At 40.1% G+C, this 26,180-nt stretch overlaps 1 protein-coding gene across 3 annotated transcripts in view; it reads left to right on the top strand.

Annotated features, from left to right (window-relative positions):
* The window catches only part of ZNF827 (zinc finger protein 827), a 107,223-nt gene that overhangs the window by 62,049 nt on the left and 18,994 nt on the right, over window positions 1-26,180 (top strand). For all 3 annotated transcript variants that reach the window (XM_082052160.1, XM_082052162.1, XM_082052161.1), the window contains exons 6-8: window positions 3,304-3,552; window positions 4,259-4,316; window positions 8,808-8,911. In XM_082052160.1, coding sequence (XP_081908286.1) covers window positions 3,304-3,552; window positions 4,259-4,316; window positions 8,808-8,911 — 411 coding nt within the window. The remainder of the gene's footprint in view (window positions 1-3,303; window positions 3,553-4,258; window positions 4,317-8,807; window positions 8,912-26,180) is intronic.

Here is a 26,180-nt window from a genome sequence, read left to right as displayed (position 1 = left end):
AAGGAGTACCTCCTTACTCCACAAATGAACTATCTGTAGTACACAAGGGAAAATAATCTTCAAGAAGTTACAGTTTGACTGCCTGTATGGTGATATGGGTATGGGCCTAATCTTAGTTACAGTCTTTCGGCAGCACAAGTTGTAGCATGGCTGGGTTGTATGCCTATGATTGTTGCCCATGGGACAGACGGACTGTGTTTCCTTTTATTAGTTCTTGTAAAATTATCATAGGGACCCTCCTTCAGTTTTCAGTGTGTTTGCTTTTGGGAATCAGAGTATGACATTTGACAGGGACATTCTGTCAGATCAAAAGGGTGCAACCGGGAAGATAAAGGTCAAAGGAAATTATCAAATATGTAAACTTAGTTAGGGCAATTTGAGTGCTAGCTGATTATGAGGAAGAGAAGGTCACTGGTATTGCTCGACTCTTGCCTTAGTTGGAGTTCTATCAGTTTGATTCAAAAGCATTTTCAGGACAGGGAATTAAACTGTGTGGAGCAGGAACAGAAATAGAAAGAATATTTTAAAAGCAGGGAGAGCAACAAAGGTCAGCTTGACTCTGCACCTAAATTTGGCAGCTGGTTGCAGAGCTCAGTCTGTCAGACATCTGAAGACCTCATTTGTTTGCGGAGTTACCTGAGATTTTGATTGACAGGCTTACTTGATGCATTCATTTGCTGTTCTGTGTTCACTTTCAATGCACAGCATGCTATTTTTGCACTTTTTGACATAGATGCAATGTTCTGTGTCTTTATAATAGGCTAATGGAAACTTTAAATTGAAAAAAAAAAATTAAAAAGGAGAAAAATCTGCTTAACAGGACAAAAAAAGGCATTATATGATATTTCTAACTTGTCTTCAGTTGAGAATTCACTACAAAAATTTCCAAAGTCTGAAATGTATCTGGTGGATCATAGATAGTAAAGATTTTTATCAATGTTTATGCATTTCCTTTAAAGGTCAAGAAATGTCATAAGAAAAGGCTGAAAGCACTCATGTAAATCATTCCTGGAACATATCCAGGTGGCTTTTATCTCTTGGCTTTGATTTTTTTTTTTTTTTTCTTTTCTCAAGACCTGTAAGCAACAGAGACACTTTTTCTCCACTTAAGAACAACGGGAATGTTGGGAGAGGAAGAAACTAGGGGAATGAAAAGGGACTTGATGACACACATCAGTTTAATTTTATGTAGAATGAGTATGTCTTCATGCTAAAGGGATTCTGTTCATCTTTGGCTAGAGACTACAAGATGCCACCAGTCCGTTGCCTGGCTTGAGGATGTTGCCAGGGATGACCAAACCATGTTTCGGTGCCTCTGAGATTCATTGTTTGGACAGCTGAAAACTGGTGGTGAAAACTGGCCTGGTGGTGTTTGAAACATTCATACTTGGAATAAAATCTGTGAGGCTGACACATTCATTTGTGAGTTAGAAGGGTGAAGAAGAACAGAGAGCAGCAAGAGATTAATTTATCAAGTGAAGTTAGTGGACTCCCCCTGCCCTTTCTTCCCTCTGACCTAAAGTTAATAGAAAATACTGCTTGTGTTTGGGCTTTTTCATATGAACTGGTATTCATTTATTTATTTTTAATACCAGAGTCTTCTAAGTAGTAGAATTTGACAGATGACAAAGAACTTCCATGTGAAGAAACTTTTTGTGCAGGATCTCTCCACCAGTGACCTGATGTTATCAGGATGGCCGGCCCCTCTCTGGACCAGTTAATGTGCTGGTCCACAGTCACAGAACTGGTCACGCCCCCCAGCCTGGAGAAGGGCCAGGCTGATCTCTCAGGTCCTAATCCACTCAGTATTTAAGCTCTCAGTGTTCTGCAGTGTGCCTGTCCCTACCCTCTACCACAACCTCTTTCCCTGGGTGCTGGGTTTGCTTATTCTTCCTCCCTTGGCTCATGAGGTCTGAGCAATTCAAACTCGCTTTCCCTTGACTCCAGCTGTGGAGGCTCCATAAGCAATAATTTAGGGCATATGTTAATCATGAGTAAACAGAAGCAGATTTTCCTTAAGGTTTTCAGTATTTTGGCTAGTAGCAGAAGTACGTGTACAGGTTTAGGCAAAAATAATAAACCCCATGTACATTTTTTTGTTGGCATGATTTCTCACCTGGGTGGCCTTCTGGTATTTAACTGTGCTCATGCATTTATTTATTTGCTTCATTCTCCCAGGCATATTGCCTGCCTTAGGCTGCCTGTTTCCTGCATGTCTGGTCAGCGTTCGGCCAGCAGAGCCAACACCTGGTTGGGCAGTTCAGCCGTGATACCAGTGTCCTTTCAGGAGAAATCTGAATGAAGATCATTTAAAAACCTCATCATCTGTCTCTGAAACTAAATTGAGAATAAATTCTACAGGTTTTCAGCTTCTCTTTCACAGCAGAAAGTCTGAATTGAAAGGGCTGTATAGGTATGTGGTGTGTGGTAGGCAAATTAACTTAGAGCCTTGATTTTGAGATTTCAAAGCTTTTATTCTGAAGAAAAAATTATCACTTACCTTGCAGCCAAACTAGAGCATTCAGCAGCACCTGAGGTATCTCAAGAGTACAAAGTGAACTACAAATTGGCTTCTAGACTATGGTTTTGTTTGCTTAGACCTCAGAAACCACATAGGAAAGCAAGGAGGGAAAGGTATGGGCTTATGGAAGCTGGTCATTAAGGTTATTGGATCTTGTAATGTATGAGGGAATATCTACGCTTGTCACAAAATCAAGCTTTAGAAAAGCACGGGCCCCAGAATACTCCTCTCGTCTTGAAAGCATGGACAGGTTTAACAAACTGGTTCTTCACATAGTTGTCTGGAATTCTCCGTAAGAGTGAGAGAGAGCGGAAGAGGAGCAGATCAGTTTTCCTCCCCCACCCCTACCCCCATACCAATACTTCTGACTGTCTGTGCTTCTGCTGATAAAGAGTAATTTAGAGTTTGTAAGAGGTCTTCAGTGCCCACCTTTGGAGAGCTGCTGTGTAGTTGTAACTTCATTTAATAAATAAAAGCAAAGCTTCAGTAACTGGAGTGTGATCACACAGTGTTCATAGAAAGTGTTATAACTCTCTTATTTATAAGTATGCAACTGTTTTCTGCTCTCTAGTTTGAAAAATTATTTTCAAGAGATTGCTTCTATTTGTAATCCCCAGAAGAATACTGTAGCAGTCAGCTGTTTGCTTCCCTTACTGCTTGCAGTGATTCAGTTTACAAATTATAACTTTGGAACTGTGATTCCTGCTTTGAGTACTCTGAAAAATTGTTACCTAATTAAATAATTGTGGCAGTTGTTTATTTTTTTAAATACATATTTGCAGCTGAGAGTTACAAGGAAACCCAGATGGTGAAGATAAAAGAAGAACCGATGGAAGTTGACATTCATGATTCGCAGGCTTCAGTGTTACCCAGCCAACCCAGCCAAAATGTTGGCTACAGCACTTTACTAGGGCGAGACATTAGTGAACACATACAGAAGGCACCAGAAGGTCGTGTGATCCCAGACAGAAATCTCTTCAGCCAAGATATATCAGTGAAGATGGCATCCGAGCTGCTCTTCCAGTTATCAGGTAAAAGCAGTGGAAATAGTCAATAGTAGAATTTAAAGAACAAAAAGAGATTGTCTATAACCATTGAGGTGCTATGAAAGTATGAGATTGCTAAGGCTGAAAAATAATAGGGGTTAGTGCCCTTCTACCCTCACATTTGAAACTCAAAAGCCTTGCCAAATGTCCCCCATAGTTAGCATATGCTTTAGTGCACCGTGACAGTCAGGTCAAGTTCACAATATTTGAACTGAATTGGAAAAGCCAGAGTTCAACTCCTGTATTTTGGAAAGCTAATTAAATAATTTGTGACAGCTGGTTGATCCAGGCCTTGGAGTACAGGGAACTTATAGATGGCAGTTACTGGCAGAAGTGGCCGGTGGCTGCAGCATGCAGTGCTCTTGGGGCTCTACTGTCCAGTGCTCTTAACAAAGAAGGTAAATCTCAGCTATTCCATAAAGGCAATGATTTCAGCACAGTGTTTAATGAATGCTTGTATTGCACATTCTGCATGGAGCACTAATACTGAAATATGAAGCTGAAAAAATTTGTTGGGAGTTAGTTTAAGTAAGATTGTGCCCCTGTTCTCTAATCATGCTGTAACAATTTACCCTAAATTATTCTGGATTATGCTGTTATCAGAAAGCATTAAAATAGTTCTACTGTACAAAAGCTGATAGGAAAAATATGATATATGCTAACCACAAAAATCATGTATGTTCCCCTGCAGAAAAGGTGAGCAAAGAGCACAACCACAATAAAGATAACAGCATCAGAACTACAGCCAGGTAAGCGCAGTCCATTGTTATCTGCAAAGTTGTAGTGTAAATGGCATTCCTTCATTTTGCCTTGTGAACTCGGATGTGTTTGTGTAAAAATGGGCCAAAGTGACTTTCTCCTCTGATCAAGTATTCACACATCATTTTAAGAAATATTTTTCTATTCTTTTTCTGTAAAATCCTGAAACTTAAAAGAAACTGCCTAGTACATGAGGTGCTTGAGGGAAGAACAAGCTGACAACTAGATTTTAAGACATAGGTCTATGTAAGAAGAGGCGACTTTGATTCAGTCTTCTGTCAAACTTGGATTTCTTGAATAAATTTCAGTTGAGTACTTTATCATCTCAGTGTCTTCTACAGATGAATCTTTAAAAGTCAGAGAATGTAAAACAATACTAATGAAACATTTGTTAAATATTACAGTCACATTAATAAAACCAATGAAATTATACAGGAATTAAAAACATGAATCAATTGTAGCATGTGCTGTTAAAGAAATATGCATTTCACAGTATTTTGGCTGCTAACAAGTCCATGAATTGTTTAAATACACATGAGCAACGAACTGAGGTGTCTATATGGGAAATTCAAAGCTCTTGGGTAATAAGTGGTAGCTAGAACTGGTAAAATCTTAGGAGCTCATGGTGAGGAGTAGGCAGGAATTGGCTGCCAAGTCCAAAACTTAAATCTTTGATACCTGCTTCAGCTCTCACCTAGCCCTGGGGGCAAGGGTACATTTATTTCCTACCTGAAGGTTCCCTAATCAGTGTGGATGGATTGAAGACTGAGCACGCTGAAGTAGCAAAGAGTTCCTTCAAAGGTAGAGTAAGACCTTCTGTGCCCCTGCAGCCCCTTTTACAGATGTTCCCAGAACGTTCAGTGCCTGCTAACTAAGACAATTTTGTCTGGACTGAAATTGAAAAGCATGTCCGTTGGAGAAGAAAAGATCTCTAAAATATACTGTTCTTAAATTCCTAGGTCTATCTCATTCATTCATGGGAAGTGTAATAAATAAATAATTTAATAAACTGACCAGCTCACTAAATGTACATTAAGGACTTTCTGATTTTACAGGTTGAAAGATAATTAAATTGAGCATTTAACTTCTGACTACTGTGAATGCTTTCTATATTTGCTAGTTTGGGAATTTGTGGGATATGCAGCCTGCATAACTTTCCTGTGACTCCTTAAAAGTATGAGCCTGAGAGATACATATAGGCATAAATGCACGTATTGTCCAACTACACTTTAACTATCCAGAGTGCATTGCAGGGAGGAGGTGACAAATAGTCAGTTGAAAATAGATTTGTGTGTCTCATAAGGTTACTGGCAGGACTGGTGTGAGAATCCAGAGCTACTTTTGGATCTATCAAAGATAATTCAAAGTAGAAAGGTTGAGGACAGTTCAAAGATAACTTGCCCTTCTTCTGACTGCCAGCTTGTAAGAGGGCAGCACAGTTGGCTGGTGTCAAATTTGCACTGAGTTTTACTGAGAAATCCCGATAATGGCTGCTACCCATCAGGGCATGAAATGCTGCATGCCTGGTTCAATTCTTCTAGGTGCTTTTCTTGTCTTATCTATCAACAGAAGAAGACATGAATGATAACAGCTTCTTAAGGGCAAGTGAGTCAGTCTGCTAAATCCTACGAATTCAAACAGGTTGACTTGAAAGACCTTGCCAAAAAACCCCCACCCAAAACCAAACAAACAGCTGGAAGTCTTCACTGATAAGGGTATGATGCCTTCTCAAAAACAGAATGTGATGGAGCAGCCAGTGGAAGATAGAGGTGCTCAGGCTGCATTAAGAAAACGTGCAGTGCTGCAGTTTGGCTCACTAGCCTTCATCTGGATTAATGACAGGAAGGAATTTGAATCATAATTGTTATGATTGCTGACATAATTGTTAAGTTTGCTGACAGCTGCAGAGTTCCAAGGTGAGGCCAGTGTTGTCCACCTGTGAGTGGCTGGGGAGCACAGAGAATGAGTTGTGTCATTGGTGAGAATCTTAAATCAGCAGAGCCTCAGCAAGGTAGGGTACAGTAGCACTTTTTGCTGCCTGATTCCATATTAACATTTCCAACTGTTGCCTGTCTGTTGCTATTCCTCCTGTGAGTATTCCTGGACTTTGTGAGCATATACTTCCATATGACTTTGCTTAAGCAGCCAAAACTGGCAAGGATTCCTCACAGTTCAATGGCTAAGTGAGACGGTAGAGCCTGCCATCTGTGATATGAAGACAGCAAGTGGAGAAGCAAATGATCTGGAAGTGAGTACACGAGCATAAGATGCCAAGATAAGTTTCTTTCATCTAGAGAACATAAAACTGGAAAAGTTCAGCCTAAAAAAACCCCAAACAAACCAAACCAAAACAACAAACAAACAAACCAAAACCAAAAAACCCCAAACAAGGAGCTCTTCCCTCCGTACATGGCACTGGAAATTGGAGGACATATCAGCTGAAATAAAACTAATAATAAGGCCAACACTGAAGAGACTCAGCTGCCATTCTAGAGGAAGGCAGAAAAGAGGTGTCTAAGGAAGGTTCTGTAATTCACTGGAGGCCAATGATGGAGAGGGAAATCCTTGGGACATAACACAATGCAATCTTCAGCAACCACCTGCTCATGACATATGGCCTAGCCTGAAATAGATGAGCTCTGCATCATCCCTTTTGCTTAGAACCAGCAGTGAACAGTGTCTCAGTGACTCAATCTAAAACACAGGCAGGCAGGCTGACATGGAAACCAGAGTGGATTACAAGATTTTGAAGAGTTACAACAGTAATAAAGCTTTTTTATTGGTGTTTTTCTTTCAAATCATTAAACCAGTAAGAGGAATGTTGCAATAAATGATGCCATATTTTTATACAGCGTCAGTCTGTTTTATATTATGTCACTCCTGAGTGGGCGTGTGAGTCTTGGAAAAAGTTAAGTTTCGCACATGTGGGCTGGAGATGTTTGGCTTTATCCTGATCATTTGTTTTCTTGATTATTATGCATTGCTCAGCTATCTGCATACACTGAACTGTTCAGGTTTGGGGCATCTTCATGCCTTACTCTCCAGCACAACCTAATGTTGACTGTGTTTATGTTCAAACTTTTGTGGAAACACCAAAATATCCCATTAACTGTCACACATGGTGCAGCACAAAATCAATAATGGCCAAAAAACTTAATGAGAAAGTAAATAATGTGATTGCCAAATGTGTTACATGATCAAGTTAACTAATTATCAACAAGTTTCCCAAAGGCAGAAGAAACGTGACTAAGAATAGAAGTGACTCAGTGGAGAACACCTTGTTCACTCTCTACAGAAAGACTGTATGAGGGGAAAAAATACGCAAATGCCGCTGTTTAGATTGACACCGTGTGTATCTGGACTGGTAGGGTCAACTTGGTTGGTGCTGCTGGCACATGCTTTCTGGGTCTGAACTACTCACTGTACAATGCTTTGTAGGACCTTATACTACGTTCCTTACCCTGAAAGGATTATTGGATTTTATTACTGAATAAGAACAGGCTGCAGAAACGAGCTAGCCTCCTGTCCTGCACCGTGAAAACAGCTAGTGTAAATCAGCCTGTTAAGGATTCTCAGTGTGAGAGAGATAAAACTTCATGTAACTCTCATTTTGCCTAGAAGAAATTGAAAGTTTGCATGCAGATGGAATACACTAGCTTAGAAAACAGTTTTTGAAGAAGGACCATCCTTTTCCATTTTGAATTTCATGATGCACCTCTTAACTGATGTCTGTCTGTACTGTAGACAATGAATTCTTGTTTCTGTTATGATCTTTAATTGAGCAGAAAACAAAATACTTTGACAGAAATGTCAATTCACTATTGAAATTGACTTTTTACTGCCTGTTAATTAAAACAAAAGCATGCTATGCATTTTGGAGTCAAGTACCTGATAATTTTTGTCCTTAATACTCTTTGCAAAGTAACCGTTCATTTAGCTTATATTAATTGGGTTTTGCTTTAAAAATCAAACTCATGGAGTTATCTTCATTCATGGAATGTCATATCAAAATGAACTATTCAGTATCTTAACCTAAAATTTCAAAAGTTTAAGTTTAAAAAGAATTACTATATACCTCAGATTATTAAATAATACTATTCACCACATTTCCTGATTGCCCTCTCCACATATGACACTAGAATACACATTTTTGAAGCATTGATTTTATAATGATAAGAATGATATATGATTGTATTGTGCTATAGAAAATCTCAGATGTAGAAATGTAGTTTAAAAGCCTTTTGGGAGGACTTCAGATTTCACTCTGATTTGCAATTTTACCAAAGCCTGCCTCTACTCCACCCCTTGCCTCACAATCTGCATATCTTTCAGCATGAATTCTGTAAACGAAATGGGGCTTTTTAACAAGATGGTATTTGTTATAATATTAAGATCAAAATAATATTAAGATCAAAAATCATATTTACCTCTTCCATTAAGTGCTCTTTTATTTACAAAAAGACATCTTATTTTTCCTATAGCCCTTTCTTTTCTGAAGACGCATTTAGACAATCACCGTTCACTTCCAACTCAAAAGATCTCCTGCCTAATGAAACTACTCTTCATGGAAGAACACCTGCACCAGGTCAGATACCTTTTTCTTTCATTACTGCCAGTTAATATATATTTTTAAAATTTTCTTACTGTCAACTCTACCACCTGACCAATGCTCTTAAAATGTACTTTGCTTTGTCAAAAGGCAACTCTCTCTCCATCACCATAAGTGCTTATTATTAAGCAGAAAAAGAAAAAAGTTAAGTATTGCAGAAGCATTTGTATTAATAGTCTTTAGACTACTACTTCCTTGAATTGTACAGGAGTCTATAAGAGATTAAACTCAGCGGTATTAACAGAGGTGAGGGGGGTTTGTGTGTGTCCCACATAAGTATAGGAGTTTTACCGATGTTTGATTACTGTCTGCGATTCTCCTGTTACTGGCCATCTCCATCTCTCTGAGAACAGACGAAATATTTGCAGTACGTGTGTCAGAGTGGCTGAGCTTGGCAATGCAATTTTCCTGCCTTTAACAGTAATTTAGAAACCTTTTTGGAAAGATGTGGAGTTCTTAAAAACGTGTTAAAAGGCCTCAATATCTGTGGGTACATTCCCAGAGATCTTCTGAGCTAGTTGACAGTCATTTTATGTCCAGGTGTAGTCTGAGTTATATTCTGTATTAAACTGGAAAACATAGGCACCTAACAATACTATTCAAGGTGGCACAGAACATATGAAAAAACTCGAGACATGCCTTTACTGTCCTGTTGCAAAATACTCATTTGCTACTTCATTGCTATCTGGTCTTAAATTAATAGCTCTTGGCTTCTAAAGGTCAGTAATTACACAGCCATCCGTAGTGGGGGTTATTCACCTTTTCTTAGCAATCAATAAAGTTTTGGGCATGTTACTGCTAATTTTCAGCTATAGACTGTCATTTAATTTACAGCTTAACAGACCCTTCATTTTTTTAAATGCTTGAATAGTCACTTGACAACTTGTGAAGTGGCAGAGGAGGTTGAGCTAGATGTTGTCTAGGGGTAAATATGCATGGTAGGAAGAAGAAAAACTTTTGCAGTATAAGGACAAGGGTCTTCAGACTACTCTCAGCCACACTTTTGCCAGGAAGCAGTGGATTTTGTAACTCGGGGTGAGGAGAACCAGATCTGATGTGGTGCTTTTAAGTATTAAAATGTAAACCAGGTTAGCACTTCAGTCCTGGCTTTTTGACCTTGGCATAACATGGAATATTCATGTGCCCAGATGAAAGATGAGAACTCTTGGACTCCTCAGGCAGTGCTTGACACCTCAAAGGACACGGCCTCTAGCAGCAATACTCTTACATCATACCGAGATGAATGCATAAGAATCTTGATTCTCTGTAAGACTTCATTTTAAGTGAGACCACTAAAACTGCTCATGGGTTTTGGTGACACAGTTAATCTTCTGCTTAAAAGGTGTAAAGGATCTAGTTGGTGAGGACATCCTGGAGTGTTAGAATGGCTTCTGAGGAATGGAATTTTATATGTTTATGCTGCTCCATATTCCACCCTATGGAATATAAGCATTACTTTGATAGGTCTGTGTAGTATAATACATATTGCTCTGTGATTATAAGACTGATATGTAATAGCAGCATGTATACTGAAAAACAAAAATGCCAGTTTCTGCTTCATTTTTATTTTTGGAACAACCCTATCATTCCAAATATGTTGATTTTTCTCAGCTTCACAATACATTCTTGGACCTGAAGTGCAACTTCACAGTAGCACCAGGAATGTGATTTAAATTTTTAATCAGTTACAAATGCGATATTCATGTAAAAGAACAGCAGAATACCCACAGGTAGACTTCCTACTAGTTTTGGCCTTGCAAGAGGAAATAGTCTATGTAGTGCTATGGATAGCCCAGAAGAAACTGCATCCCTCTAGGGAGTAGCATAAAGGAACAGTAACAAACCACTGTAAAGGCCAATAGGATGTAACAGAAAATACTGTGGAAATGTGTATGTGGTGTCCCATGGATAAATGGTACGTGTGCCTTCACTTGAGATTTGTTGTGGATTACTTCATCCCTGAAGCAGGATAGTAGGAATTAGAACAGCATAAGAAAATGACAGGAAATTCCCAGTCTGGTGTTGAATCTTCAAGTCATCAACTAAAATCCAAGTGGATTAACTACTAATGGCCAAGAGTGTTCATTAAGCAGTACCCCTGTCCCCATGGCTAGCAGGGGCTGATGGAAACATGTGGAGTCTGAGCTGCCGCTCTGTGCTGGTTCTGTGCGACCAGGCCTGGCTCAGGCAGGCAGGATGGCCCAAGGAAGCCTTTGCTGCCAGTTGGTCTGGGTGGCCGTGGTGGAACCCAGTGTACATAGTGCTTCTTTGCAGGAGAGCACCAGTGTGGGTGGTTGTATCCCCAGACTTCTGCCAAATTTCTGTCTGCAGACTTTTTGGCACACTAGCTACAGAGAAATTGGGAAAAGTGACAGGAACACAGGACAGTAATATATCCCATGTGTCAAGTTTGATTCTTTTCTATAATAAGTAACAATATTATGTAATATCTTTCATTAATTTATCAAGATCCACCTTAAATCTGTTGTGCTTATTATGTGTACGAAGACACTGTTTCAGAAGCTCACCTCTTGGAAGGGCTGGGACTACTCTCTTTTCAGCCTGAATTTATTCACAGCAAGTTCTACTTTTGTTGTTTCACCGATGGTGTTCTTCAACTTTGATAATTCATCTCCCTTGTGATGTTCACCATCTGTCAGAACTATATATGCTATTTTACAGGAAGTCTTACCAATGACATTTTCAGTGGCATGCTGTCTTCTGTATGTATATTGGAAATGCCTCTCCTGATTAATCCCAATCTTTGTAACTACAACATGCTGATGACTCTCTCTTCATTTGGTAATCAAATAGTAGCATTTTTTTCTTTCCATTTGCAATTTCAGCTGATCATTTCAGCATGCAACAGGAATTCTTGTTCCCACTTTCTAATTTGAATGGTTTCATTTGTTACTCTAGCTCTCAAGATTATTTCTTTAATACTCTGAAATTTCTGCATATTGATGATATTGTTTTCATTAATGCAGTGTTGAGGGTTGTTGTTTTTTTGTTGTTGTTGAAGCTAGTAAAGAGGATTTTTAAGTCCGGTTGGTCCAAAGTTCAGGCCATGAGACTTCAGCTTAGTGACCCCCTCAGCACAAACCATTTCAGTTCTTTTCGTAGCCAGTTTATATGAAAATTGCAAGATCAGGTATTTAAGACGAAGAACACTTTTTGTAGGACATTGAGTATATAAGATCCCCAAGGAGTACGAAATAATTAGGAAAGACCTATTAAAAGATGTGTGAGAGCAATGGACTGATCAGGGCATTTACTGGAGAAAAAAAATATAGTGATGGATTTGGCCTGAAATAAAGGTGAAGTAATCCTGATCAGCAGCAAGATCACAATAGAAGTGATTCTCATGCAGCAGCTTTTAAGGCTTTTCAAGGAAATGGCAATAAAATCTCCAATAACTGTCAGAAAGGGGGTTCAACAGTGCCACAGAAGTCGTGGTAACTCTATGGTGAATTCTTGATATTCTGAGGAGGGAAGGAAGTAGTTTCCTATACTAGAGTACATCCTATAGTATTTCCAAGTGTTGGATAGATTTGGGGAACTACTTCCCTTCCTTTTTAAGGTATTTTGCATATTAATAACTATACAAAGTTAATTGTCATTACATTAGACTTTTCTGTTCTACTATCACTGTCCAAATAAGCTCATTTTTTGCTCAAAAATTGAAATAAGTGTTGATGTCCACATCAATCGAACACACTTCACTCAAAAATTACCATAGTATCAAAGTCATATTTAATACAAAGTCATATCAAAAAAATTCAATAATTTAAGCTTTCCCCTGTAAGAATAGAAAAATGACCTTTTTTGGCCTAGCTAAAGGTAGGGAGAAGAAATGAGAATTTCTATTGCAGTCACTTTAAAAGGCCATTTATATCTCCTGTTTATAAGACTCTTTTTTTGACAGAATAGAGTTTAGTTGTATTTCAGAATATTTAGTTCAGTCCAGATCTCTAGATGAATTAAAAACTGGTGTTCCTGACCCTTAGCCAATCTTTAATGTGTTTTAATAGTTCTCCATTACCTCACTGACTCATTCTGCCTTCATGAAATCCAGATGAGCGATATTCACTATTCCTTTTCTGCTCAGTTCATTACTATTGACGAAGACTCCAGCCATGGGTTTTTGGGAGTATTTTTTCTTCATGTATATCTGTGTGTAGTATAATAATATTTCAGTATTTTCCCTTCTATTCACCGGGGACCTGGTATTCTCCTTCATTTACACTGACAGTACCAAATACTGAAACAGTCTCATCTATAGCTGATTAAATAAATTTTAAAAAAATCTATCTTTTAATGAAAATTTAGTATTTTTTGTAAAACTGTAATTTCGATTGTGGTAAGTGAATTTCACGTGGCTAAAATAGACTTTTGGAACAGGAGGATGTAGGTTTTGGGAAGTTGTAGCCCTGTCTTTTTTAACTTTGTCCATTGGTGCCAGTGCTAAATTTACCAATGAAATAAAGCCAAGAAAGCTACTGTCCTCAAGTATCTTTTTGCAAATGCATCAGAGCCTTTTCTGTCACTGTGTCTCCGTGCTCTTTACTGACCTGTAAGACGACCGATGGGCCACGCTTCCTCTTCAGAAAAGTCCAGAAATCAGTATTGAATCAATAGCATGATACTTAGTTCAGTAGAAAACTTGAAACATTGTGCAATAATTTTAGATTTAGGTTCTGTCAGTTGTATTTTTATTGATGATGTAATTAGTGGCATTATCCCGTATTTATGTTTATTGAACTAAGGTAAACAGGCATAACAAATTTTCCCATATGTTTGGAACTTCAGGACTATTCAGTAGATGTACACGTTTCTCCTGTTGCTGTTCATACTCACACCCTCCTTCTACTTCTTTTCTCTAAAGCAGTAATTCCACTGTAACTTTAATACACTTAAAGGGGAAACTGGCTGCTCCCTGGGCCACATCTTCGCAGGTTCTCCAGCAGAGCGATACTAACATTTGTGTGCCCACATGGCAAGCCAGAGCAGGGGAAGTAGTGAACTAATATATATATATATATATATTTTTTTTTTTTTTTCTTTCCCTAATAGTTAGTGGGAGTGTTGGGATGTGAGCAGAGTGAAGGCAAGGCCATATCTTTCAGCTGCATGAAAATTCAGCATTTGTGTGAGATTGATGTGGCTGTGGCCACACTTACCTTGTTTACTTTCTTCTGTGACTGTAGTTGAAAAATATCTCCTGAGGGTTTAGAGTTTTAGCTTGAACGTGATAAATAATCAAGCTGTTCATGTTGCACAGATACCGCATTCTTTAGTATGAAGTAGTATTTTGCATGTATCTTCCTTCCCAATCCCTTTTTAAAGACACTTTAAGGTTAATACACGTCTCAATATTGTAATTTTTTCATATGTGACTTAAAGCATCTAGAAAGTAGATAGTAAGGGCTCTTTTGGTCCAACCTGCAGACATATTCATTCATTCATTCATATATAGTATTCTCTGGCAGTATTTGCGCTGTGATTCTGGTCTCCTGTTCTCTGCAGTGAACTGAACTTCTGTAACCATCTGCAGCAACCAGCTGAATTTTGGGTCATCAGTAGGTTAGTTAAGAAAGTCAGAACTTCAATAATTTGAATATGAGGTTAGAGTAAATCTGACTATAGTTTCCATTCCTTCACAAGTTGCCAGTGACAGTTTTCCTCTTTTGTCTCTTTCAGCCTACTGCCAGACTTCTATTTTTATACTAACCTTATGTTGTCCCCAAGACCACTGTAACTGCACTGCAGAAATGAAGGGACACCCTGAGAGTTTGAATTCTCTGCTGTTGGCACTTTGTCACCCTGGAAAAATGTCCTTAGGGGACGATGGAATGGACAAGCCCTGAAAATTTCTGCTAAGTCATCAACAATGAATTGTTGGCATTTAAATTGCCCTTGTATAGCTTCCCAGCTATGGAACCCTGGAGTTAGAACAATTTACACCTTCTTAAGAGGTGGTGGTTGTTGTTCGCTTATATCTGCCAAAAAGTCTCTAACTTCACATTGTGGGTAATCCTCTGTTTACTTTAGGAAGGCTTTCTTCACAGTCCTAAATATTAGAATTTGTAAAGGAAAGACAGGGTTTAGGAGCACAATTACAAGCAATTGATTTCTAATTCATTCACAGCAGCAGAACCTGTGGATTCTTATTTTTGAGAGAATCACAGAATGGTTGAGGTAGGAAGCCTAGTACCACCCCCTGGCTCAGAGCAGTCAGCTTGTTGCTCAAGGCTGTGTTCAGTCAGGTTTTGGATATCTCCAGGGATGGAGACTCTCTGGGCAACCTGTGCCAGTGTTTGACCATGCTCACAGTAAAAAAGTGTTTTCTTATGTTTAAGTGGAATTTCCTGTGTTGTAGTTTGTGCCCTTGCCTCCTCTCCACTGGGCATCACTGAGAAGAGCCTGTCTTCATCATCTTATTCCCCCCATTGGGTATTTATGTAGATTGGAAAGATCCCACCGAGCCTTCTCCAGGCTGAACAGTCCCAGCTCTCTCAGTCTCTCCTTGTATGACAGATGCTTCAATCTTTAAGTCATATTTGCTGGCCTCTAGACTTCTTTGAAAATCTAAAAGAATATTTCAAGATCCTGGCAGCGGTTTCTGTCCATGTGAGATGGAACAGCAGTTTTTATTGACAAGTTTTTATTGCAGAGGGAGGGCGTGTGCACACAAACTGACCTATATAGTGCATTTTTCCCCTGCTTTATCCCATTATTAGTGCTTATGGTCATTTTCTTTTGCTTTCAGTTTTGGCCTGAGTTATGAGCTCTGCCCACACAAGGCATTAGATATCCCCTTCAGTTTCTTGATGATGGGAGTGCCTGACCCCTGTTGGCTTCCTGGCAGGGTGAAGTGTAGAGTGGCACTTTATTCACAGCACAGGGCATGCTCCAGCAGGCACTTGGTCCTGTTGTTCATTTCGATCTCAGTATTTTTGTGAAATGTGCTTGCTGAAAGCAAAGCTGTAGGTGGATGCCACACTGCTGTCATTGCTGTCTGCGGAGCACCATAGCAGGTACTCACTAAGCCTTGCAAAGTCTGGCTCTCTTGGTCCTCAACAGCACCCATTTAATTTTATTCCTCTTCCGGCACCTGTCTGAGGTAAGACTTAACCAACTACCCTTCTTTTTGTGTATGTGTGTGCATGTGTGCGTTTGTGTAAAAATCCATGCAGATGCACATAATATGAATACTGGAGAGATCCCTCTGACAAATCCAACCTGTATGACAGCTTCATAGATGGTAGGAGAATATTTGTGACAGAGTGGCAGATTGATCTGAGTAACTGATTTTAGTTCCTTATCTCTACTATGTATTTTACTATAATCTTCATACAAAAAGAATGTAGTTTGGGTACACAGTGAATGGTGTACACTCTTTGCCTTTGCACTCTGGAGAAGGCTAGGGACTGTCAGCCGTCGTGGTTGCTCTCTGAAGTCTGATAGCAAGAGACAGATAACTGGCAAGTTGTGGAAAGTGATCCTGGGAAAGTGAGATAGTTGGACTGCTATAGAAGTGGGCTGTGCTTGGCTTAGTTCTCCAAAGGAAGACAGATTTTGCAGAATTTGTTCAACATAATTCAGTGCTAAACTGTGTGACAGTGGTTCTGGCTCCAGCATGTTTTTTTATCTGTCACATCCTGTCTTCAGATTCCCAAGATGATCTGCCTGGGTGCAGCCTTGACAACTGCTTTGCACTACAGTCATCAAGCAGAGGGTTCCAAAGTTCTGGTTCGTTTCATGGGATTTTAACCAACCCGGCTGCAACCGATTACAGCATTACATTTCCCTTGCAGCTTTTCCTGGGCCTGGTGCCAAACAGGTTTGCATCTAGTGCATGTGTGTTGCGAATCTGTGATACAGTAATAGCGACTCTGTCCTAATCAGCCATCACAGTGTTCATAACAAACTTCCTTTCAGAGCTGAAAATACTATTATGCAGAACAAGCCGTTTCTTGCTCAAACATGCATGGTGTGTTCTTTGGCTAAAATAGGACAAGTGAAGTGTGTAGCATGTGCATATGTGTACATTTTAATTTTTTTCTCAGCAATCAGTATTCACTGGCCATTCACACTACTAAGGGGAATGTGATCAGAACCTTCTGAGGAACACAAGAAAGTCCTAGAGAATGGGCCAGTCCCTCCCTCAATACAACACATGCTAAATAGCAGGATGCATGAATTGTTATGGGTGTACAGAGTTCACGTCTTTTCCTTGTGAAGTCACTGCACTGATTATTTTGCCAATTATTTACAGTGCCTTAAAGATGAAAGGTGTTAATCAAAATGGACAAACAGAAAGATACACATTCAGGTTCATATCTGATGGCTGCCTTAAAAGGCACCTGACATCTGTCTGAAAATGTGTGATCCTTGTTCCATTACAGGCTGCCTTTATACACCATAACTTTTTTTTCCCTCTAGTACTGTGCAGTCTTCTCATACAGGCAAAAATATTTATTTGTATTTCATTTCCCTTTTCTGTTTGTTCCTCCTAAAGCAGGATCAACCTCATGGTAAAGGACAGAGGAACAAAGTCATTTCACTCAGAACAAGTACCTTCTGGTTTAATTCAGAATAAACCTGAACTAGACGCCATTCATTAAACCCAGCAAACCAGAAGCTGTTAAGAAATATCACCAGCATCAAATCCAAAGCAAAATGGCCAAAGGTAACAGTTTCATCCCACATGAAAAAATAAAACTTATCAACTGGGGTTTTTACCCTTTCAAACAGAGCTGGTTTTGGCGTCTCTTATTTTTTTGACAAGTTTTCTGAGTCTCTAACAGTTATTCAACATCAAGTGATTTTTAAAAAAAATTAAAATAATTGTTGCTATCAATATTTTAAAATACATGTATAACACAACTGGAGGTCAAATTTGAGAAGGGCTTCCTGAGCAGCTACATTTGTCCAAAGTACAGAATCAGACATGTGGGCTTTTGCTTACCGTGTCTTCTGCTGGCAAGTGAATTCAGGACAACATAAGACTGGCCAGCAGGTTCTTGGGACCTGTGTTTTGATGCAGGTGACAGAAGGCAACTTGGTGAAGAATGACCGTGAAGTGATACAATAAGGGTTTTTTTTGGGAAAGGGAAGAAGGTAAGAGAGCAAAATAGCAACAGTTGGCTTCAGGAAGGACAACTTTAACAAACTTGGGGGTTTGTATGGAAAGAAGCTTAATAACAATTGTTGCCCAGTCTTTAAACAAACTTGAGCGCTTGAGTTGAGTGAGGCTTTTGGTGCTGCTTTCCACAACATGTTCATAGTAAGCAGGGAAACCTAGGGTAGGTGAAACTTTAATTACAGGGTTGAGTGTATCCATCAAACTGCGGGGACCAAGTATGGTTCTGCAATGGTCTGTGCCTGCTCTGGTATTATTCAGTGCTTTCATTAATGTTGTGGATGATGGAAGAGAAAGCATGTTTATTAAATGTCCCGGTGATGCCACATGTAGAGGTGCCATAAGCACTTCAGAGGACAGAATTAGAGTTCATTCTTATCTTGAGGAGTTGAAAAAACAGTCTGAAAAACAGCAGCTAATTCAGTGAGGGCAAAATTCTGTGCCCGGGGGAATGATGAGCGCCACGAAGGAAGGGGAGGGATGAATGTCCAGGCGGTGTGATGCAAGGGCAGGATCTGGATTAGTCTTGGTCAGACACTCTATGTAGAGCTGACATTGTACATGTTGTAGAAAGGACAGACATCCGTCTGAGAGGTCGGAAATGTCTGTAAGGCACATGTGGTTGGGCTCTGCAGCTGGAGTTCTGAATCTGATGTTGGGCTCTGTAATGCAAGAACAATGTGGAGGACACCAGTGGTCAGAGGTTTAGAAAATGCAAGCTGTGCATCAGGGTTGCAGGATTTGTGTTTATTTAGTCTGGAGGAGAGATGATAATGGTATTCAAATATGTAAAATGACAGCTTTGAGAGAGAAAGAATAAACCTTGCCTGTGTGAATAAGGAATAACAGGCTTAAATAACAGCAGTGGAAATTTAACTTAAAAACCAAGTAAACCTTTCTAGCAGTGGGGTAGTTTTGCACTGGAACAGCTGTCACAGGAGGCTGTGGAATCTGTCATGAGAGGGTTTTTAAAAAAATAAGTTAGACAAGAACCTGCCAGGACTGACAGGTACATTTGGTGTGTGGCCGGTGTGCCTCCAGGCGAGGGACAGACAAGATGGCCTCTTGAGGTACCTTCCAGCTCTAATTCTGTGATATAAATTCAATAGCAAAGCTATAATGGCCGTTAAATAACCTCTTGAAAGAGACTTGATGGATGAGGTTTTTGGTTTATAAATGCTCAGCATGCTGTGTTTTAGACTCTGCATCGTATTCAAACCCATCTGTAGGCTCATATCCTGTTTTGTCTGTCTTAATATCAGAATATTTTGTAAAAGTGAACATCAACATTGAGTCAGACTGTTTCCTGAATATGGAACTTTTCCAAATACAAGCTCAACATGAAATAGAAAGACAGGACTTAAAATTACTTTTTTTCACTCTGCAAAAGGAATCGGAACACATCATTCCTAACATTTCTTTTTAGAGTTACCGTGGGACTCCCCAGTCCTCACCTATCTGTCTTGTACAAGGTTGTCTTCTATAATATTTGTCTGCCTAAGAGTAAATTAAATGCAGAATTCAACAGGTTATTTGGACAGCTATATCTAAATAAAAAACCCCCTTGTTTAAAAACAATCTAAGCAGACCTGAGGATATTTGTTTTTTCTTCTACAGCACGGTTTCAGTCAGGGTGCAGATTTGCCCTGCTGGTTCCTGGGTGTTTTAGCTGAGTTTGGGGCAGTCATGGTTCTGATCAGTGCCCTGCAGATGCAGCCTGAGCAGAAGGTGGATGGGACCGCAGTGCAGAAGGACAGAGGCTGGTTTGCAGGTAGATGCATGTGCTTGTGATAAGAGAGCGAGGAGAAAGGTGAAGCTCTTAAAAAGAGTGAGTTAAGGGCTTCAGGGAAATGGCAGAATCACTGTTTATCACTCGCGGAATCTGCAACAAAAGGACTAGGAATGTTTTCTTTTACAGCAGCAACATCGTACTGTGAAGGGGCAGGTCCTATCTGACCAACCTGATCTCCTTTTATGATCAGGTGACTCACCTGGTGGATGAGGGGAAAGCCGTGGATGCGGTCTATCTGGACTTCAGCAAGGCCTTTGACACTGTCTCCCATAATATACTCCTGCAAAAGCTGGTAGCCCGTGGCTTGGACAAGTGCACTCTCTGCTGGGTTAAGAACTGGCTGGAGGGCCGGGCCCAGAGAGTGCTGGTGAATGGGGCTGCATCTAGCTGGCGGCCAGTCACTAGTGGTGTCCCCCAGGGGACAGTGTTGGGTCCAGTCCTGTTTAACATCTTTATTGACGATTTAGATGAGGGGATTGAGACCATCATCAGCAAATTTGCTGATGACACCAAGTTGGGAGGGAGTGTCGACCTGCTGGAAGGCAGGAGGGCTCTGCAAAGGGATCTGGACAGACTGGAAAAACGGGCTGATTCCAATGGGATGAAGTTCAACAAGGCCAAGTGTCGGGTGCTGCGCTTTGGCCACAACAACCCCCTGCAGCGCTACAGGCTGGGCGCAGAGTGGCTGGAGAGCAGTCAGACAGAAAGGGACCTGGGGGTACTAATTGACAGGAAGCTCAACATGAGCCAACAGTGTGCCCAGGTGGCCAAGAAGGCCAATGGTATCCTGTCCTGTATCAAAAATAGCGTGGTCAGCAGGACAAGGGAAGTGATCCTTCCCCTGTACTCTGCATTGGTGAGGCCACACCTGGAGTATTGTGTTCAGTTCTGGGCCCCTCAGTTCAGGAAAGACATTGAATTGCTGGAGCGGGTCCAGAGAAGAGCAACAAGACTGGTGAAGGGACTTGAACATAAGACCTATGGGGAGAGGCTGAGGGAGCTGGGGTTGTTTAGTCTGGAGAAGAGGAGGCTTAGAGGTGACCTCATCACTCTTTATAACTACCTGAAGGGAAGTTATAGCCAGGTGGGGATTGGTCTCTTCTCCCAGGCAGTTAGCAATAGGACAAGGGGCCATGGGCTTAAACTCTGCCAGGGGAAATTTAGGCTGGATATTAGAAAGAAATTCTTTACAGAGAGAGTGGTCAGGCATTGGAATGGCCTGCCCAGGGAGGTGGTGGACTCACCGTCCCTGGAGGTTTTTAAACTGAGATTGGACATGGCACTTAGTGCCATGATCTAGTAAAAGGACTAGAGTTGGACCAAGGGTTGGACTCGATGATCTCTGAGGTCTTTTCCAACCCAGTGGATTCTGTGATACCTCTCCCTGGCAGCTTGGTAGAACATGGAAAGGTGGATCTGGCCGAATGTTTGCAGTTACTTTCATCTTGCTTTGAATCTTTTGTGTTAATTCAGTCGCCGCAGGAAGAGAGACTCAGTCTGCATTTGGGGCTTACTTTGCATTCCCCCACTGAGGTTTCTGGTCACCAGCTTATAGCTTCAGCTTTTGTGCCACTAGAAAGGATGCAGGAGGCTGAAAAGAAAAATGTAATCTAAAGGCCAATTTGTCTTTATTTGTATCTGAATTCTGGATGGGGACTACTAGTGTTAGCCTCTGGAAAGTGACCTCGATGTGTTATTACCTTCTCTCTAGGAAACAAAATCCCTCACTTTGCTGGACGTGCAAGTGGAAATTGGCACAGTGACAGAAACAAAAGAAAGAAAGGAAAATTTGTACATACACCATAGTGGTCCTAAAGGTGCATCAGTGTCTACAAATTATTTTAGAAAGGGTTTCTTAGGATGCGTGTCTTAGGCAGAATTGTAGGAAAGAAATTAAAAGAGTAGAAACCTATTCGCATTATGGAAATTAATTAATTGTGGTTTAAAATTAACAATAAGAGCAAATTGTACTTTCATAAGTTCATATGGACTGGATGTTGTAGCACCCAAAATAAATGTTGCAAGGAGTGTAAATGGATGAGCTAAATGTGAGGGACACCTGCTTGGGAGTGACTTGGAGAGCTTATGTAAATTCATTACAGCTCATCTTAGAGTTATCAGGAAGTTCTTTTCAGAGGGATATTCTACCATTGTATTGAAATAAAATATATTGTGCAAAGGCAACAGAGAGCACATCATCAAGTTTTTAAATGGTGATAGATGCGGAATTTAATTTTTTGTTTACAATAGCTATTATTTCTAGACAAGCAAAAAAAGTAAAGTTATGGTGATGGGGCCCTTTGCTACTGAATGGAATGATTGTCCTCTTGGCCAACAATGACCAGATAAGCTTTCAAAAACACATTTTGGGGATGGATTTTTGGTGCTTTCTATCCCTTTATTGCAACGTTTCAACTCCCTCAGTGAAATAAACCCGTTTCCATCTGGACCACATTGCATTACTTCAGTTTGGTTTCATAACTGTAGGTGACCTTCACTGTGTTAACTCTGACCGAGGAACTCCTGGAGCCTGTGCAGTGAGCTACAGGGACTCTTCCATGATTACTTGTCTTTGGCAAGTAAATTCACAGCTCAGGCCCTTACTTTGCATATGTCTGGAATTTCACATTGTTCTATTCTTATTGTGTAAGGAATGAAGTTACCACAAAGATGATCCTGTTTACGCTTTATGCTAAAGCACTACAGTGGATAATACGAGCTGGGGGGAATAGAGGTGTTGTTCACTGTTATCCTCAACTTGCTGTCTTGGTGTACGTGTTGTGAAAATAATTTTCAAGAAATCACTGCAAAGTTATTGCAGCTTTAGGGTTCACTAAAATCTGCAACTCCAGCTACCTGGCACAGAATTTACAAATACAGGCTGATGTAAGTTTTGAACTAGGGAATTTCTCTTTTCTTTGTTGTTTCTTACACACTGAGCTTAAGACAGACAGCAAAAGCAAATCTCAAAGCTTTATAATGCAGAGAAGGTTATCATAAGCCTCACTGTTTATTCAGAAGTCTTCTGTTGTGTAAGTGAGGATTAAATAGGTGTTAGCTTTGAAGCAAAGTTAGAAGGTGTGGAGTGGCCTTGTGTTTGGAAGGTAGCGTGTCCCTACCTGGTCTTTGCCCTGACTCAGGTTGTGTTTCTCTCACCCTGCTGCTGACTGTCCGTTTTTGAGCAATGGGCTCATTTTTAGCAGAGAATTGGGCTTCACTGTTTTACCATGTTCCTCTATGGAGGCATATTTAAAGCTCATCTTCTATTTGTTTTTATTCTTTCCACAAACCTCAACATCTTTATCACTTCTCAGTGACCCTTGCAAGGCAACCTTGTTGCCTATTGTTGCACATTTTGAATACTTCTCTGCACGATATTAATATTTCTTTTTGTGGGTCATACAAGCTCCTTATTGAAAGATTTCCAGCTTTCATGGTTGATGTTTTTAAAAAGAGCAAATTAAGCACCATGTTACTGATACATAAAATCACTTGGGTTCTATTTTCTTCCATGTCAGGGATTTTAAAGTATCGTAACTACCGCATTTTACCGCATACCATAGTAATGTTAGACATTTGCAAAAGCATTTGAGAGAAAAATGAGAGCATGTAACTTAGCTGGTAAAGTTTTTTTATTTAGCAAGGAAACTTTCTCTGCTTCTTCTGTGCAGTTGTTCTGCCATCCAGATTGTCTGATGATGTGTTTTTTTTCACGAAACAAAAGGTCCATGTCCTCCTTGCAAGTGGAACTAGGGTTCTTATATTTGAGAAATATTTTGTGTTAATTTTTACTTTTAGGGTATTATTAAATCCCTCTAAATAACTTATGATATGTGACACATGTTGTGACTTACAGCACGGCTACATAGACGCTTCCTTTGTTCATGCTCTACTGCCAGTGCTAAAAGGCTCCCAGACTGGTTTGACCTCAGCCCTGGCCACGCACTGGGGTACGTGGGTTTTTCTGAACGGTTGCCCCTGGATTGGTGGTGTGGGGTACAGCACTGACCGCTTTCAACAGCTACAAAAAGGCATTTAAGAAAAAAAAACAACCAACCAAACAAAAACCCAAACAAACAAAACAAACCCAAACCAAACCCAAACCAAAAAGACCCCACTACTGCCAAGGGGTCAGGGGGTCAGGCAAACCAGCTTGGAATTTCAGTGGACGCTTGAGTCAGAAAAAAACCCCATATTTTTATTTTTGTGGAGAATATACAAAATTTTTATGTGAAAAATGAAGTTGCTTATCTCAGGCTAATAGTGGATGAGTCTGCTCACAGTAAGAGATACATCCTAAAATAACAACAGACAGGTTGCTGTGGTGCTGGTGGTGACAAGTGAAGACTGCAGGACCGCTCAGGATCGCAGGTACCTTCAAGAAGTTGCAGGATATATCTTACTGAGGAACTGCAATACCTGGAAGAATTCCTCTGTTTGTTTTAACTGACTTACTAGAAATAAGAATTCTGGTGCTGCAGATAAACCCTTTGTGAAAGTAAGTTGGGAAAGGAGTAAGATATATAGTATTTGGAACGCTGCAATTTCATACAGTCAATATATATTTGAGCTTGTGAGCCCTTTGCAGGCTTTCAGCAAACAAGCTTGTAGCAAGCCTTAATTACGTATTTCACAAAAGGAGTTCTCCATTTTTAAATACAGTGTACTTGCCAGAGGTGACAGATGAACATGTAAGTGGAAGGCTCCGAAGCAATAAAATGCAGCTTTGGTGACGGGGACACTGCAGAAAGTAGGAAGACATTATAATAACAGATCAATGCAGACAGAAGAAGGAAAGAAAACTTCTTTGACCAAATAAATGTTTTTAAAGCAGTGTTTGCATGATTGCCTGACCTGCATACCTTTTTTCTGAATAAATAATTTCTTGAACTTTTTGTCTTTTAGATGCAACAAAATAGAAATAACCTTACAAATGGGACAAGCTTTTGTGACATTCACATAGAGCTGCACACTATATTTACCTCTTGGGTAAATGTGTGGTACCTGAAAGATCACAAATCGACAGGCGAGTAGCAATCCACTTGAGGTGGTAACCAGAAGTTACTCGATGCCTGTTTGAGTCATCAAAGTCTTTCAGAGCAAAGTGAGGTGCCTTGCTGTGGGACATCTGCCCTACTGGCAGCATTCATCCTCTCTCCATGAGCTCCTAGAAACCTCATTACCTTGTCCAGCACTGTTTCTCAGTCAGTTTCTTCATTTTCTGGTTTGGTGGAGTTTTTTTAGATGCTTTCTCCTGTGGGAGCTTCCTTCTGCATCTCATATTTGTCACATCAAGCTTTATCCCCTGGATTACGAGGAGGGATGTGTTACACACTTCCTTTCCTCTTATTCTGGATCCACTTTCATCTACCTTTTCCCAATTCACCGCCTGTTTAGTTTGGCTGTCTCTCCCTCTTAGCCCTCAGCCTCACCCTGGGTGGCTGTTTTGTCACCAGACCCTCTAGACATCTGACTTGTTTTCTTCATCACATTTGGGTTGCAAGCAGGATTGATTGAAAATAGTCCAACCACCACTCTCTGTTTTCTCCCTTCTGTTCACTTTGTTTTCAAACTTACTTACCTGATTTCTTCTTGACCATCTGTGTGGTGTCAAACTGTCTGAATAACCCAAAGTATAAATATGATCTACTCTTTCAGAAGAATGGAGAGATAATAAATGTTGACCTTCTTTGTTAAGGCTCATTAACACCTCTCACTTCCACATCTTTAAGGAATATCTATTGCAAAGGACAATCTATTTAATTTCTATCCATATGCTTCCATGTGACCATAAGGATCTGCCCTTGTGGATTTTGTTGCTTCTGAGGTCTATGGAGGTGTGAAGATGAAACAAAGGAGCAGCTGTTTTAAGTGAATTACAGAATGTGAGAGCAGACAGTAAATCACCAAAGGTTATAAATACGAATTTATCTTCTTTGAATGACACTTCATAATACTTTTTGCTTGTTTTCTTAGCTTTATCTTTTTTGGTTAAATATTAGTTTCATTCTTTTGGTTGCTAGTATAAATGCTAGGGATGGCATTGAACAGCAGATTAAAATATAATGTAGTATAAAGGCTGTGAAGCAGTAATTGAAAAAATATTTAAGCTACGTTAAAGAAAATAATAATCCAAGTACCATATATCAGAGTCCAAAGCCAGTCCCTGGGGAACTTTTTGTGTTCGACAGCTACTAGCAGTCACAAGGCTGATTCAGTGACTCCAGACAGTTACTTATGTATTCAGGTCATGCTTTATTCTCTTCTTCAGTTACAGCTTCAACCAGCTACCGTCTCCTCTCTCAGCA

Source organism: Streptopelia decaocto (assembly GCF_964273445.1).
Source record: "Streptopelia decaocto genome assembly, chromosome: 4".
In the NCBI taxonomy this organism is placed as follows: Eukaryota; Metazoa; Chordata; class Aves; order Columbiformes; family Columbidae; genus Streptopelia; species Streptopelia decaocto.
Note: the sequence above shows the minus strand (reverse complement) of the source record. Positions and strands in the feature narration are given on the sequence as shown.